Source organism: Doryrhamphus excisus, chromosome 11, assembly GCF_030265055.1.
Source record: "Doryrhamphus excisus isolate RoL2022-K1 chromosome 11, RoL_Dexc_1.0, whole genome shotgun sequence".
Classification (NCBI taxonomy): domain Eukaryota; kingdom Metazoa; phylum Chordata; class Actinopteri; order Syngnathiformes; family Syngnathidae; genus Doryrhamphus; species Doryrhamphus excisus.
The window spans coordinates 7,641,185-7,653,913 of record NC_080476.1 but is presented as its reverse complement, the minus strand read 5'-3'; the positions used below and the strand labels follow the sequence as shown (position 1 = coordinate 7,653,913).

Here is a 12,729-nt window from a genome sequence, read left to right as displayed (position 1 = left end):
AATGGGCTCTCTTATGCTTAATGCTCATTGATGGCTGCACAAGGTTTAATGAAGATGGACCGTCTTGCTGAAGAGTGTCTTTCGGATACTGTACTGTGCGCCGCAAAACGTATAGAGTTAAAGTATAGAGTTAATTCAACAAAAAACGGAATATTATGCATTTAACGATTTATGACTCAGATCAGCATGTCGTCATCTCCTACAGTATATCCAGATCAATGCTTCACCTCACCCTTAGGATCGATTCAGGGATATCGTTACTGGAAAATGGGCCGCGGAGTGACCTGGTGTCAGGCAAAAGCTGCAACGACCAAGAGTTCATGAGGAATTAAATATCACAGTCTAGCTAAAATGTGCATATGAATCACTGGATTGACATTACAGTGGAAACTCAGTTTTCATCACTTTGTTCCAAAAGGTCAGACAAAAAATGAAATATACAAACTCTAAAGCTATTTTTTTACCCAGAAATGAGAATTAAAAACACATTCTATGGAGAATAATTATAGTTTGACATAGATAAATGATCATTTAACATGACTTTCGCCTTTGTGGAAGACTCATGACGATGAGTACGGAGGACAGAAGAGCAATACGGAAGCTAGTTCGTTACCAACTTAACTTGTACAGTTACAACTTGCTCACTTACTCTTTACTGTAAACGTCACAAGCAGGTACAATCATCATTACACACAGCGGCCCTGCTCACTTTCTGTTATATGTAGGGCTGCTACTCACAATTATTTTCTTACTTGATTAACCTGAAGCTTGTTTTTTCGATTATTCGAGTAACTGGTCAGTCCCCAGAGAGACCGAATCAATATGAACCTAATTATTAGTGGTTTGGTTCACAAACTAGGGAATGACTAAGGAAATAAAACAATATTCACATTTGAGGGGCGGAAATCTGGAAATTTACATTTTAAATAAAAAGTATGAATCAAATGGCCGCACGGTGTCCGAGTGATTAGCATGTTGGCTAGGCCACACACTCAAGAGATCTACTCCGGTTTCCTCCCATATTCCAAAAACATGCATCTTAGGTTAATTGTCCATAGGTATGAATGTGAGTGTGAATGGTTGTTTGTCTATATGTGCCCTGTGATTGGCTGGCGACCAGTCCAGGGTGTACCCCGCCTCTCGCCTGAAGTTAACTGGGATAGGCTCAAGCATACCCCGTGACCCTAGTGAGGATAAGCGGTATAGAAAATGGATGGATGGATATTAATGAAATACCAAAATAGTTGTCTATTAAGAGTTAATCGACTCATTGATTAATTGTTGCAGCTCTAGTAATGTGTCTCCCCTTAAAGTGTTCCATCTGCTTAGCTAGAAACCTTTACATTCCAATCCCATTGTAACAGATGCTACCTTCGTACTTTGCTATGAGTTTTAACTTGAATTCAATCGTGTTTCTCACCTTCTTGATCAAAAGTTCTGCCACCTGCAAGTTTTCTTTGGTGTCATGGTGTGCTATTTTGCAGGCATAATTAAAAAAAAAACACTCGGAAATACACAGTGTGCTTGAACATTTCATTAGCACAGGATGCATGGTGCTATTTATTCCACGGAGAAAAGGGGAGTTTTTCATCGTTCTGTTCACTGTTTGGCTGTACAACAACCAAGACAGTGTACAAAAACTGAGATAGATTTTTGGCAATAGTTTTAATCCACAACCGAATCCAACAAAAACATATCTGTATTACATTACAGCGAGATCTAACCAATTTCATCCTACTGTATATAGAGCTTCAGCTAGACAGCAAGAGCAATGAATGGCAGCACGTATTTACTAATGCAGTCCATGTCTGAGACTGAACCATGCAGGGTCACCTCTACCTCCTTAACTTGTTCTTTATGCCTCATCTGCTATCAAACGTTACAGCTGTTCTGTGCAGGTTGTCAGAGCACACTAGCACGCTCACAGTGTCCAAAGCCCTGGAAATAAATGGCCCTTTATTTTTTCAAAATACAAACTAAGCAAAAAGAGCCAACCTTTGACAAGGAGCTGTTGTATTAATAACGGTAAATAATATCCTGTGCTGAACTTGCACTTTTTCAAAGGCTTTTCAATCGCTCTCAACGGTTTGTATTTGGAAATGCTCCTTAGGCAAAAGATCAGAAGAACACAAACGGTTCATCTGCATGGTAGTGAAAGATAAAACACATGAGTGGTGCAGAAATGGGCATTTTAGAGCACAGTGGACAGGTCATTAATTTTACATACAGTGGAACATCTGAGTCCAAAATCAATGGTTGACCTCTGATTTATTTAGGCCTGGGTTATCAACTGAAAATTCACCGTTACCTAAATGTATTACGATAACCGACGTAATTTTGTTTTAATGTTCTTTTTTTTGTCTGTTTTGACTGTGTTGGTATGCTATGTTCATTCCCCTTTAAGACAAAGTGTAGCGTTTTTAGTCACGTGACATTACCCATAACACAAATACTAGATATATGTGAATAACAAAATGGACAATTCACTAGACAATTCACTTCAAGACTAGACATAGAACAAGACTCTAAAAACATAAGCTTCCCTATGAAACCATGGTTACTTTGATGTTGGTAGCAGTTTTTAAGGATTCCATGCTTGATTTGATGTCACTAATAGATGATCACATGGCTACAAGAACGTGAAATTCTCTTTTCATTGTGTAAATGTTCATTTTGATGATGGTTATCTATGTACTTTGATGCATACTGTATCTGCAAATAGCATGACAATGAGAGTCATTATATTTATAAATGATATTACTGTTTTTATTGAAAAATATGACCTGATATAGTTGTGGTAGATTGGGTTGATTACAATCTATCCCCAGCTGTCTTCGGGCGAGAGGCGGGGTACACCCTGGACTGGTCGCCAGCCAATCACAGGGCACATATAGACAAACAACCATTCACACTCACATTCATACCTATGGACAATTTGGAGTCACCAATTAACCTAGCATGTTTTTGGAATGTGAGTACCCATAGAACATTCAAATTCCAGGTCTTCCCGATCTGGCTGTGTAGCCAACATGCTAACCACTCGTCCACCGTGCAACCCCGAACACAGCATCAAAAACACCCCCAATATGCCTCCTTTTCTTGAATTCACAGTATTCTCGTACAGTAGGCTGCAGAGGTCCATGTGCACTTGCTGTGTTGCATTTTAATGTGTGAAGTGATTATCTATTAAGCTGCATTCTCACTGATGCTTGAAGTGAACTTGTGACTCGCCCGTGTTTATGCATAGGCAGCCAATAAGAGATGTGCATCTTATTAAAGTGCAGTGTGCTGACTGAGGGCTAAAGAGAATACTGGCTGTCTGCATCAAAGGGCTGCTTCTCATCACGGGACACAAGAGTACTGGCCTCGCATAGAAGTGTTTGTTTTCACTGAAACCATATCGCATGTTTGTGAGTAAATTAAAAAGGTGAATGCCCCAACGCCTACTGCAGGAGCAGAGTATATACAAATCGCACAAACAGCATAACACTAGTGTGTGCACCAGGGGAGAGATCAATGCTATTTTAACTGTTTTAAAAAGATATACAGTACACAACTTCCCCACTTTTACATGTAATGCATCCTACATGTGTTTGTCTTAATATGCCCCACTCATAATCACAAGCTATCTATAAACCACAAACATATTGTGTGATTTATTTTTGAATATGAGGATCATCATTGACGAAAAAATAAGACAGTCTCATTAATTCAAGAAAATAAATTAACAAGTGGGACTTTACTAGGGCGAGGACATGAGCAGACAAAATGCAGAATAGATGGGGGAAAAAGTTGTTTTCGTGATCTATATTTTATGATATCACCTATTTTTTATGATACCAGTGTGCTGCAGTGGGGATTTTTAGATATTTTTAGACTCTTCTGTTAAAGAACTGAGAACATATTTCACTTTTTCTAATTGAGCATTACAGTAGTTACAAATGTGAATAGATTTTTAATTTTCTCTGAGCGTCCTGCTAAGTATTCCGCCCCATGGCGAATGCAAAGTGTTGTGTTGTTGTTGTTTCTGCACCGTGCATAGCTACAGGAGGACTAACACTTGTCAAAGTGTTGTGCTGAAACACCTTGGAGAATAGTCTGAAGGTAGCATTGGCGGAGGATGAGTGCCTCGTCTTTCCTTGCGAGGCTCACGTCTACATGAATTCCAAAAAAAAAAAATTGCAGTACTGGTAGGTGTTGGCTGGCAACTGAAATTGTGATGATGCAAATGAGGCAATTGCTGTGTTGGGGTTGGACACTTGAGACGACACACGAGGGTGAAAATCAACTGAGAAGGCGGTATTTTTGGATTTGGATGGACTCAAGTGGAAATAACAGAATGACAGATAGATTGGAGAGCATTGTTCTCTCTAGAAAGGAGTTGCATATTGACCCAGACAGACACTTTTTTCTCCAAAATGTGATTAGTCGAGAGATTAATATATATAAACCAACTGGTGGTGCCAAACAATTTATTGTCAGACTTTTCTTCCTGTCACTCACACACCTACATGGCTTTCAACTTTGTCTTGGGGCTGGGCAATATGGACTAAAACTCATATCCCGATATATTTAGTAAGAATATCAAAATATGATATATATATCTCAATATTTTTTTCCATAAACTAAATTTAGACAAAAGTCAAAGCCAAATATGTGTGCAAAGTTTTATTAAAATGTAAACAATGTTATAGAAAAATCGCCACTGAAATAAAATAAAATAACGGCTTAGCGCCGTTAGCGCTTCCATTTCGCGTTCCCCATGACGACAGACAGTAAACATGGTTGATGCTGTATTTATACAGTAAAATACAGTCTTTTTACAGTCTTTTTCGCTGTTCAGTCCCGCTATGCAGCCTCTCCACCTCCATATCTCTGCGGGGACATTCGATCATTCGGTGTCACGAAGGGATGCTCAAAGCTAACAGCTGCTCCCGAGTGTAAACAATGGTGCAAACAACAAGCTACAAACGTAATAAGATGGACAACCATAGCTGCACACTTGCTTAAGGGGTCGGTATGGCATTAAAACAAGAAAAAAGTAATAAATGAAGTACTAGTAAACATTAAAAACGTTGTAAAAACTTGCAACTGGGCGGCGCCATCTTGAAACATGAGACCTCTGCATCAAATTCAGTCTATATCGATATGAACGATATGCTTGTTTTGGATTTCTTTAAAAAATATATCGATATATTGCCCAGCCCTACTTTGTCTTATAAAATATTTTTTTTAAATGGGTCTTAAAAAAAGAGAGGCCATTTTAGGCTACATTCACACTTCAGCTTCATTCACATATTTTTCATCAACAAAATAGGCGACATGAAGAGAAATGGCGGACAATGAAGCAAAAATACAGTCATGGATGGCAAAAAGCTCAGACTTCTTGCCCACAAACATCGCAGTGAGTTCCTCGTAAATTACCACAGCCCAAATTCTTGCAATCTCTTACGCAAAATAATTTCAGAATAATAACAATTTTCACCCCGGTTAGCACTAAATCCTTGATATTACCACAAAAGCGGCAGGACAAAACTCACGGCTGTGACGTTGTGTTGTGTGTGCATGCGGTCACATTACACACAAATACAAGTTGCAGTCGTGGGAGTGTGTTTACAAACATGGCATCTCAGTCCTAGCGCATTTGTGGCAAGTTCAAGGATTTTGTGCAACCCGTGTAAACTTTTTCTTAACCGATTTTTTTTCCAAGAAGATGAAGGGGGAAAAAAAGGACTGCAAACATTTTGGCTAAGGAAGTATGTAAGGAACTTGTGGCAACATCTGTTTGGCGGAGCATGTGGGTGGATATCTTTGCCAGGAGTGTTGGGACGTTGACATGAGCAGATTTTTAAAAATAAAATAACTTTCAGACAATATAAAGAACATTAGCTGTGAACACTTTTCCCCAAATACTGCACGGTGACATATAGGTTGGATATACACGACCTGAACATTCAGTCTGCAGTAGTGTCAGACAGATCGGATTTATATCCACATACAAGAGGCCTGGGTCACATTTGGGAGGATGACACAACAATGGGCATCAAACTCTCGCCACAGTATATCTGTGCATTGGAAATGCACCTGTGTTGTTGACGAAGTGACCTGTGGTGACGGGTTATGGTATAGACAGGCAAGTATGTTCATTTTCATTCATTCATTTTCTGTACCGCTTATCCTCACGAGGCATGCTAGAGCCTATCCCAGCTGTCTTTGGGCGAGAGGCGGGGTACACTCTGGACAGGTCGACAGCCAATCACAGGGCACATACAGACAAACAACCATTCACACTCACATTCATACCTATGGACAATTTGGAGTCGCCAATTAACCTAGCATGTTTTTGGAATGTGGGAGGAAACCGGAGTACCCGGAGAAAACCCACGCATGCACAGGGAGAACATGCAAACTCCACACAGAGATGGCTGAGCGGGGAATCGAACCTGAGTTTCCTGCATTTTATTGACAAACATTTTATTGATAATATTTGAAGATGCTGACTAGTTTTCGGACTCATCAGAACCAGTTAAACTGCACATTTTGGAGTGGCCTTTTATTGTGGCCAGCCCAAAGAACACCTTTGCAATAATCATGCTGTCTCATCCACATCTTCATACGCCATATCTGAGAGGTGGGCCTTTGTGAACAGAAAAAGTTTGAGATGTTTGAGTTCAGCTCATAACAAAATGGAGCAAAAACAAAAGTGTTGCGCTTACATTTTTGTTGCGTATATTGTTTTGATGAGGAGGATTTTTTTTTAGCAGGATTATACAAAAACCACAATGAAGATGAGTGTGCCGCTCATGGAAATATGTATAATTTTTTCTTTTCAAACCGTCCTGGGTCATTCTCCTTGAACCAGAAAGTACCCTGCTAACTGACACTCACTATTAAGAATTAAGCATTAAAATTAGTTAACAGTTCAACTGAGCAGTCCTGCTATTCTTGTCAATTCATTTAATTAATGTTTAGCCGTGAAACTTGATTTTCTTAATGCACATGTCACATTAAGCAAACAATATAAAGTCTTTAATGTGGGCAGCAGCTGTTTCTATTAATAATAATTATTTTCACAATTTGTACTAGGGTGATTTTCCCGCCTAATGCATAAATGAGGACCTTCTCGCAGTTCTTTTAACATGCAGTCTTAAGGTTCTTGGAAATTACCTGCCTGAGAGGGCAAGGTTGACTTTTCTTCCCTCACCTAATGTGCCGTCATCTAAAAGCTCTGAGCTTGCTCGTTGAATTCCAAAAGGGAGATGATGGAAGATAGCATTTGACATTTGCTCTACATTATATTAACTCATCGAACCATTAAAGGGACGGCTTATTCAGCCACTCGGCAATGGATTCTTATCACAGTACATGCAAATGTAGACTCTCCTTATATTGACCTTTACAACTGATTATTTCCCTTAAGATGCTCAGGCTTCTCTCGCTGATATACTGATTCAATTAAGTCAGTCAGTAGACCTATAGACATTTTGTTGCTGTGGTAATTTAAGGGGCTGGTAGAGATATTCTAATTGTTGCATGCTGTAATTAACACACTGCTTGCCTAAACAGACACCCTGGGAACAAATTGTTTCTTAATATGGGGTCCAATTATAGATATTAACATTAAAACTGATTATACACTCACTCAGTGTTCAGTCGGTGTACATTACATCATATAAAAAAAGAACTCCCATTCATTCATATTTAATTCAGATTAGAGTCGTGCAGTATCTTTTACATGCCGGTATATAGTTTTCCAATGACTTACCGGTATATATGATAAACGTAAACAAGCTAAGTTGTGCACCGCAATGGATTTACATAGATAAGATGAATGAAATACAGGAGAAAGTATTTACTTGGCGGACCACTCGCACTATAAACACTAAACCACCTCCTCCCAAACTAAACAGGTTGAAATGGCTATAAACACCGGCAAAGGTTGGCAGAATATCAGAGCGTGAATGGAAACTCGCAGGGTTAGCTTGGTTTAGCATGCTAGCGCGGTTATGTGCGTGACTCCGGATGGGATGTATGCTGTATATCTTTACCGCTTTAATGTAATGTAAAAAACATGCAGGTTCTGTTTGAAGTTGAATGTTGGAATTGCATGGGTGACTACATCTTCCTTAATCACAAGAACAGGTATGACAGTTTGTTGAAGATTTTGTCGCAATGTGTGCTGAAAAGTTAACCAGATTGTTACCAATGAATATATGTGCTTTACAATTTGAGACAAGTGTATATATATCTATATCTATATATATATATCTATATATATATATATATATCTATATATATATATATATATATATATATATATATATATATATATATATATATATATATATATACACACATATATATATATATATATACACACACACATATACACACACACACGGACAGATAAATGAAATGTTCTGCTGCTATTAAAGAAACTATCCATCCATGTGCTATAGCTTATCCTCACAAGAGTCGCAGGGGTGCTGGAGCCTATTCCAGGTGTCTTCTAACACAGCAGTGCATTTGAAAACCATGCAGCCCCAAGGAGATATGGAGAAAACAAAATTGGGTGGAAAATTCATTCATTTTCTATAGGGTCGTGTGCATGCTGGAGCCTATCCTAGCTGTCTTCGGGTGAGAAGCGAGGTACACCCTGGACTGGTCGCCAGCCAATCACAGCGCACATATAGACAAACAACCATTCACACTCACATTCATATCTATGGACAATTTGGAGTCGCCAATTAACCTAGCATGTTTTTGGAATGTGGGAGGAAACCGGAATACCGGAGAAAACCCACACACAGGGAGAACACGCAAAGGCCGCACAGCGATGCCCAACAGCTCCTGACTGTGTTGCCACCGTGTAATGGTGAATAATTTGATGAATTGTTACATGATGAATGAATTTGAAAATCCTGATTAATCTGATATTTTTTTAATAATCTGACAGGTCATGTATATACACAGTACACACACACACAATATATACATTATTATACTGTAATATTCATGACAGTCATTAACAGGCTTTTTATAAGCCATGTTTTTGCCAGTGGTGTTCAACTGTCCAACTAGCATTCAATTTAGTGGTCACATTAAGCGCACCTCAAGCCCACATCCAGGGGACACTTTGCAAAGAAACCTAACGATCAACTGCCACATCCCCCCCCCCCCCCCCCCCCCACAAGTGGGACAGAAGGCAGCGTAATGGTCGGTCATGCAGGAAGGGGGAGGCACCAAAGCCCTTCAGGCGATTGTGTAATTGAATTGCTTTGTTTTAGTTTATATCCAATATATTCAATTTATCAACATGCTGGAGATGCTGGTAAAAAGCTTATGGAGATAAATGCTAAACCATGTGTCGTGTGTAGTTAACCAAGATATACCAACCTTGACTTATGGCACAACCATCAAATTACATTATTTTCCTTCCTGTTTCTGTCCTGTTGTTCTCTGCATCAATTTGTCAATTGTCATTTTTTTAGCCTTGCACCTCACCCTCCCCCACATATCATCTCCATTTCACTCCTTCTCTTGCTTGCTGTCTCAGTGAAATACGATCCAGGGCCGATGCTGGCACCCTCCAACTGTGGCACCGCAATCTCTGTTCTGCCCTGGTTGCTAGGCAGCCTTTCTGAGAAGGGCTTCGGTCATGTGCCTCCCTCTCCGTCTGCTTCCAAAAAAAAAGGATGAGCGAGGGAGGAGAGTGGTGGGACTGGACATTAGCCCATTAGACAATATTTGGATGATCCCTTCCAACCACCATCACTCACATCTGCAGAGCATCACATCACACTATATGCATGTTTTGCATCTGCTATACACTGCTCACCTTCTCAAGCTCTTGTAATAGAAAATGCTGCGTGGAGATTTTTTGTGTCATCACACCTCCAACAAAACCGACCGTGTGTACCTAAGTGGTGGGCTGCTGGCCGGCTGCCTACGTGTGGGATCCCAGCGGGTGGGATGTGGGGGTAAGGTTACGGAGAAGAACACATATGATCTCCGGCTGTAGAACCGCCATGAGTCATGATACCGCATGCTCACAGTAGGCATCACATACGGTACTGTGCAAAAAATGCAATTATATTTGGTGTTTTAGCTGTGCTATGACGACAACTATGATGTCACTCGGTAGGATGCAGATTAATCATGGAACCGAGTGTACGCCTCTTTTTGTGCATCTGTTCCTGGTTAAAAATGTATTTCTATGGGGTAAAACTGGATTCAAATCTAAGGTTTAGAGTCAAGACAATATATTTTTTTTTTTCATTACAGAAGTACAGGTACCAGGATGAGGAGACGCCCCCCTTGGAGCACAGTCCAGCACATCTGGCTCCAGGGAAAAGTGCAGAAATGCTTCACATGAGCGACAAGAACCTTGCTGCCATGGAGGCCATACACGGCTACACACCACATACGCATATCTCTCCAGTCAAGGTAAGGAGCACACAAACATGCGCAAGTGCTTTTGATTGTTGCTCATCAATATCCAACACGATTACAACAGCTCACTGCACTCACAACAGTCAGCACTTAAAGAGTGGACCGTGTATAGTACTGTATGGTACTGTATAGAACATAAACACTCAACCTCATTCCAGCAGCAACCACTGAATCATTGACAGATTATCCACAACAATTACAACATATAATGTAACACTTGTATATTTAAAAATCAGAATCATGAAATATGATATGTATCATTTCATGTAAAAGTTCAGCCTAGTGTATTTAAGAGGTAACTTCACACCAGGATGAATATGTGTTTGAGGCAATTCGATACGGTAGCTTAACAATGTGAAAATCGAAGTGCAAGCGGACAGGAGATGCATTCAGGAAATACTACTCAGATATCCATTTATCTTAATAGATTACAAGGTGGAAGGCTATAAAGGCAATAACAACAAACATTTTATAGCTGCTCGTTTTGTGGCTGTGAAAATGATAATAATTTATCATGTAATGCAGGCTGCTCCCAGGAGGATGTAGTGGCAAAAAGTTAGGGATTTAGGGTATTTTGTGTGGCACAGTATCCGCTCAGGTATTTGTTAGTTTGCATGTTCTCCCTGTCCGTGCGCGAGTTTCCTCCCACATTCCAGAAACATGCTAGGTTAATTGGTGACTCCAAATTGCCCATAGGTATGAATGTGAGTGTGAATGGTTGTTTGTCTATATGTGCCCTGTGATTGGCTGGCGACCAGTCCAGGGTGTACTCCGCCTCTCGCCTGAAGTCAGCTGGGATAGGCTCCAGCATACCCCTACGACCCTAGTTCGGATAAGTGGCATAGAAAATGGATGGATGGATGGCTATTTTGAGATAGCCACATATACTTTTTTCCCCATTGTGTGGCTAATAAATGCATATCTTAACTTAAAAAATACCAAACCAACACAAACAGGTGGGATATAGGCCAAGGAAGAACCGATGGCTATACCCAAAACAAGCATATCATTCATATCCATACAGACTAGATCTGTTTCAAGATGGTGCCGCCCAAGTGCTAGCTAGTTACGGCAGCTCTGTATCTTCTGCTGTTTTTTTAAGTGTTGAATAGTGCTTTATTCTTACTTTCATAGTGTTTTTTGTGCCATACCGACCCTTTAAGCAAATGTGTAAATATGGTTGTGCATCTTGTTATATTTGTAGCTTGCGTCTTGCTCCATTGTTTACACACGGGAGCAGCTGTTAGCTTTGAGCACCCCTTCGCTACGCCGGATGACCGGAGATCCCCTCAGTATGCGGATCAAAAGATCCGCTGTGGCAACTGTGTAATTAGGAAAAAGCCGAAAGAAATAAACATTTTAGATGTTATATTTTTCTAAGATTGTTTATGTTTTAATAAAACTTTGCACACATAGGTAGCCCTGACTTTTGTCTAAACTCACTTTGTGGAAAAAATATGAGGATACTTCCCTCTCCCCGGCCACTCTGTCCAGCTCCTCCCGGCGGATCCCAAGGCATTCCCAGACCAGTTGAGAGACAATCTCTCCGTGTCCTGGGTCTTCCCTCAGGTCATCTACCAGTCGGACGAGCCCTGAACACCTCCCCAGGGGGGCGTCCAGGAGGCATCCTGACAGATGCCCGAGCCACCTCATCTGGCTCCTCTCAATGCGAAGGAGCAGAGGTTCTACTCCTAATTTCTCCTGGATGACAGTGCTTTTCACCTTATCTCTAAGTCCAGCCACCCTGCGGAGAAAACTCATTTCGGCCACTTGTACTTGCGATCGTGTCCTTTTGGGACTACCCAAAGCTTACAACCATAGCTGAGGGTAGGAACGTAGATCGACTGGTAAATTGAGAGCTTTGCTTTTCGGCTCAGCTCCCCTTTCACCACAGTAGACCGAAATTCGCCTTTCAAGCTCGCGTTCCATTCTTCACACACATATGAACAAGACCCCAAGGTACTTAAACCCATCCACTTGGGGCAGGACCTCATCCCTGACATGGAGATGGCACTTCACCCTTTTCTGGGCGAGAACCATCAACCTGGCGGTTGCGAACCCATCCAAAAATAGTACCATTTTATAGAATAATTATAGTTTTACATGCAGAAAACAATGTAAAATAATTTGCTTGAATGGAATTGTTGATGCGGACTTCCCAGACATCCTGGCTGGATGGAATTCAATAATGTTTCTCACCGTCCTTATCAAATTGGTGGCACTTGCAACTTTCTTTGTCCCCATGGCGGGTTATTTAGCAGTCACGCTCAATTTAAA

At 40.6% G+C, this 12,729-nt stretch overlaps 1 protein-coding gene and 1 long non-coding RNA gene across 3 annotated transcripts in view; one reads left to right on the top strand and one right to left on the bottom strand.

Moving 5' to 3' along the window:
* The window catches only part of LOC131138765 (disks large homolog 4), a 46,526-nt gene that overhangs the window by 1,723 nt on the left and 32,074 nt on the right, over window positions 1-12,729 (top strand). For both annotated transcript variants that reach the window (XM_058087979.1, XM_058087980.1), the window contains exon 2: window positions 10,285-10,446. In XM_058087979.1, coding sequence (XP_057943962.1) covers window positions 10,285-10,446 — 162 coding nt within the window. The remainder of the gene's footprint in view (window positions 1-10,284; window positions 10,447-12,729) is intronic.
* The window catches only part of LOC131138767 (uncharacterized), a 65,627-nt gene that overhangs the window by 28,059 nt on the left and 24,839 nt on the right, over window positions 1-12,729 (bottom strand). The gene's annotated exons all lie outside the window — the stretch shown is intronic.